This window comes from Lynx rufus, unplaced genomic scaffold, assembly GCF_022079265.1.
Source record: "Lynx rufus isolate CCGP_SWC_20201006 ecotype Redwood Valley unplaced genomic scaffold, mLynRuf1.p SCAF_60, whole genome shotgun sequence".
Classification (NCBI taxonomy): Eukaryota; Metazoa; Chordata; class Mammalia; order Carnivora; family Felidae; genus Lynx; species Lynx rufus.
Window position 1 is genome coordinate 75120 of NW_025814879.1, and position 4309 is coordinate 79428.

A 4309-nucleotide genomic window follows, 5' to 3' on the forward strand; every position below is an offset into this window, starting at 1 on the left:
GTCCTCCCGTCGCCGCAGCACTCCCTGGGTAGCCCCAGGGTCCAGGAGCTGCTAAACCCCCTGCACAACTCTATGTGCTGCCTAGCGGCCTCTTCCACCACAACACCAGCGTGTGTGGGCTCCAGAGTGCTGTCCCTCGACAGGGGACACCCTCGGCAATTCAGGAGCCTTCTGACTTCCATGTCTCTGAACCACACGTGTCTCTCATTGGCCTGTCGGGATCGTCCTGTTGTTCTCTGTGTACAGGAAATGTCTTGCATTGCCTGTGCTCCTCTGTCTCCCTGAGTGAGCCCTGGCATGTCTGTGTCCTTTCCTGGCTTTGCCTGTGCCAACACCTGTCAGATGATGCCTCGTTTCCTGGCCTAAGTGGGCACAGCTGTACCCGTGTAACCCCCTTCGTCTCTGCACACCTGCGTGTTGTGTCAGCTGCGGCTCTGCTGGCCTGTCTTGTCTCTGGTGTATGCTTCTGCGCTTGAGTGTGTTTCCCTCAGAATTCAACCCCTTTCTTCCACTGACAGATCCAATTGCTGTCCTGATTTCAGGTGTAGGGGCTTCTGCGTGTTCTCTTATATGTTCCCGGAGCCAGAAATCCTTCTGTGCCCATAGGACGTTCGTCAGAGGATTGGCCATGCACTCACTGCCAGCCAGTTAATGTCCCCAAATGCAGCTGCCTTGCTGTGACCATTAAGTCACATCTCTATTTTCTGTCCTTCTGTTTTCAAACCCTTTGGACCCTAGGGGCTCAAACATCACTGGCTTGCACGTTGCAGATGCATGCGTAAAGTGTGAAGCAGTCTAGCAACGTTTTCCCACTTACTCTTTTGCCATGTGGCATGTTCTTGGCTGGGAGAGACATCCCCCTGCCAGCGTGTGTCTTGTTTCCGTGTGCCTCCTGTGTGTTCTGGTCCCTTATTTGTCCCTTACTTCCTACCTGGGAGTCTGATTCATGTTGGCGGGAACCATGCAGACACCATGCAGAATTCCTCTCTGTGTGGTGGTTCAGTCAACATGACTGAAGATGTCACTATGCGGGTTTCTGAGGGCACCATCTTGGACATCCCCAAACCCTGAGTATTGGACATCCCTGTCCTGTGCTGGCCTCTCCATTTCCTTGAATTTCCTCATTTTCACAGGAAAGATATGAACCTGGGCCCTGGCCTTTCTCTCAGGTTTGTGCCCTGTCCTCCCTCACTCAACTCCCCATTGGTTCAATCTTACTGACCTCACATGCAATCCCAATGTGTGACCCATCCCTATGGACAATGTCCTACATCCCGCCCTTCCTTGGAACTCCAATGTGCAGGCACAGAACACTTACCCCTCTGGACAGCCGCATGTATACATGGACACGCCCCAGAGCGTACCTGAGCAGAAAACACACACAAACACTTCATGCTGTTTATCTCCCATTCTATATTTCTTCAAATGTATATGACCCCCACCCTGTGCCACGTGTCACCACCAGCCTTGTCCTTATTTCGTGGGCAGGAGAAACTTGTGGACCATCGGTGAGCGTCCGAAAGGTTTCCACTGGGGTCCATGAAGTGCGATGCTCCTTATAGTCTTCTCAAGATCGTGCATATCCCTGGGATATACGGGTACACACAGACAGAGACACACAGACACACCCACACCCACCTCGATACACACACACACACACACACACACACACACACACACACACACACACAGAGGACAGGTGAGTCTTATCTTAGCCCTGTTTAAGGTTACTTGAATGTTTCCAAACGGAAAGTAGAATGGGAGGGTGTGATAAGCTGTGCCAAAGCTGACAAGTGGCTCCAGAAGCCAGACAACATGACAGTTGGTGGTAGGAGGCCTGAGGGTGGGGTTCATGGTCCTGGAATGACAGTTGTCACCGTGCTATCTGATGAGCCAGCTTTGGATGTCCCGCTCTGCTCATTCTTGCTGTCTAGCCCACTGCCCACCTTCAGCCTCCCCAAAGGGGCAAAGCCTCTTTGACACGTTACGTCTTAAGACTCCCTGTCTCAGGCTGATGCCCTTTTAACCTGGCGTCACCTCCTGTGCCACTGTGAGTCTCGGTGCCTCCATGCAGAAGAGAATTGTGCCATGGGCCCCACGGCACACATTTCAGTGCCCACACCCTTGGCTGCTCACCGCTTTCCCTCTCAGTTCTCTCTCCTGGGGCCTCCTTCATCTTGAAATATGGCAGGGGATTGTGCCAAAGATCCTCTATGATTATCTGGTACGGGAGACAGGCCAGGCCTCAGGTAGCTATCCCACGCAGTGGGGGAACCCATGAAAATCACCTCCCTTCCTTGTCACAGGGCCCCACCTCAGCAATCCTGCTAGAGCCGGCAAAGTTGTGGTCAGAGAACCAGTTGAAGAAGTTGAGGCCTCTGTTGCCATGCCTGCATCTGTAGGCCTCCTGTCTGTACCTTGGGTACCATTGGATGGGACTGGAATGAGACGCCGTATACCCTGCAGGAAGACGAGTATGTGAGAAGGCGCCAGAGAACTAATCACATTCAACCCTCCACCCACTGCCGCCCATGCATTCAGTGGACACTTACCAGCAAGGCCAAGGACATACTCCTTCGTGACGACTTCATTCTGGAAGTAGGGGTTCTTGCCAGAAAACAGCAGGATCTTCCGGCATTCCCTGGGAAACTTGTGTTCCTCCACCTGCCGTGGTAGAAATGTGGGGCAGAAATGTGAAATCTTGTTCCAGGAGACCCGCCCTCCCCTGAGGAAGGAACACACCACTTCCCCCCACCACCTCCCCTGCCCACACAGCCACCTACCCACACCGCCTCCCACTCCCAGGCTCACCTTCAGATTGGTCATGTGGCGAAGCATGCTTTCCTCGTGCTTACTAATCAGGGCTGACATCTGAGGGTGGTTCACAAACTGCTGCAGGTCAAAGAGCCTTCAGGTGCTGCGCATGAGAGACCTCGACCCAGAAAACCAGTGTGGACAGCATCCTGGCGTCCTCCCCCAGGGACTGGCGTCCTCCCCCAGGGCCTCACGCCCTCCCTACGGGCTGCATCCAGGCCCACGGGGTCTCCGGATTCCGCAGGGCTCTGCTACACACGCACAGGAGGCTGTGCACGCCCAGACGCCCGCATCCACGCCTAGCCTTGTGTGCTCATGAGGACACTGAGGACGCTTACTTCCACACAGCCACACAGCACACATCCGGTCTCGCGCCGACCGGACCGGAGGGCATTCGCATCGCCTTCCCCGCAGCAGGATGCTTAGCGGGACCCAGACTCGTGCCCCCACGCGGCTTTGCGTGGGAAGAAGCCCTCGGTCATTTCCCCGTCCTGGCCTGGACCTCCACCGCCACTCCCCACTCTCGCAGCGCTGTTTCCGTGCCAGGTGCCACGGACAGCACACGTGCCTCCACCACCCCAGCACTGCCCTCCTCCCACACTCATTGCAGAGCCAGGGCCACTGGATGGGATCACGTTTGCACCTTCCCGGCCACTGGAGCGTGGCTTAGCTCCAGTCCCTGTCCCGGGTTCCTCTAAATGTCACCTCCCTTTCCTTCCTCTTGTGCAAGCCCAGCCCCCTCTGGACCCTCCCCCAGCAGCAGGAAGGATACAGCCTTGGCCCAGAAACCACGGATGCCCTGGATGAGGGCACTTCTCCGTTCCAGATGATGCCGCCGCCTCTGCCACATCCTGAGTTTGAGTCGAGCGTGCTCCCGGCTGGCTTGTTTATTCACGGGCTGTAGCTCTATCTGAAGGGCCTCCAGAGCCTCCAGCGGGGAAGGGCAAGGACGGAGGCCTGTCTCGAACTGCTCCTTCTTATCCTGCTTCACCTGCAGCTCCAGGGCTTCTTCCACCCATCGGCCTTCCTGCTCACGCGGCTTCCGTTCCTCCTCCTCCCACTCCTCCTTGTCCTCCTTTCCTTCCACCTCCTCCTCGCCCTGCTGCTGCTCCTCCAGCGCTCCCTTCTCCTGCTCCTCTTCCTCCTCGGTTTGCAATTCTGCTCTCCCTTTAATGGCTCCGACGCCTTCCCTGCCTCCTCCTGCTCCTCCCCCTGGTCCTCTTCCCCTGCCACTGCTGCCGCCGCCGCCGCCGCCGCCACCGCCCCCGCTTGGATACCCTGGTGCTCCTGCTCCTCCCCTTTCATTTCCGCCAACTCCTCCTCCTTCCGCTCTTCCTCCTTCTGCTTGGGCTTCTGCTTCTCCTCCTCCTTCTAATCTTTTACTCCTGCTGCCTCTCCCCCTCTTCCTCCTCCTCCTCCTCCTTCTGCTCTTCTGTTCCTGCTGCTCCCCCTCGTCCTTCAGGTCCTCCTCCTCGTGAACCTGGACCTTCTCCTT

The 4309-nt window shown here is 56.6% G+C and overlaps 1 protein-coding gene across 1 annotated transcript; it reads right to left on the reverse strand.

The window, feature by feature from the left end:
- Positions 1-1556: 1556 nt before the first annotated feature.
- LOC124500905 (testis-specific Y-encoded protein 4-like) lies at positions 1557-4033 on the reverse strand (the record flags this gene model as incomplete). Its single annotated transcript, XM_047064774.1, has 6 exons — positions 1557-1585; positions 2137-2221; positions 2315-2460; positions 2553-2664; positions 2812-2889; positions 3587-4033. Coding segments are annotated over 6 exons (897 nt in total), but the record flags the coding sequence as incomplete, so codon positions are not given.
- Positions 4034-4309: the final 276 nt, after the last annotated feature.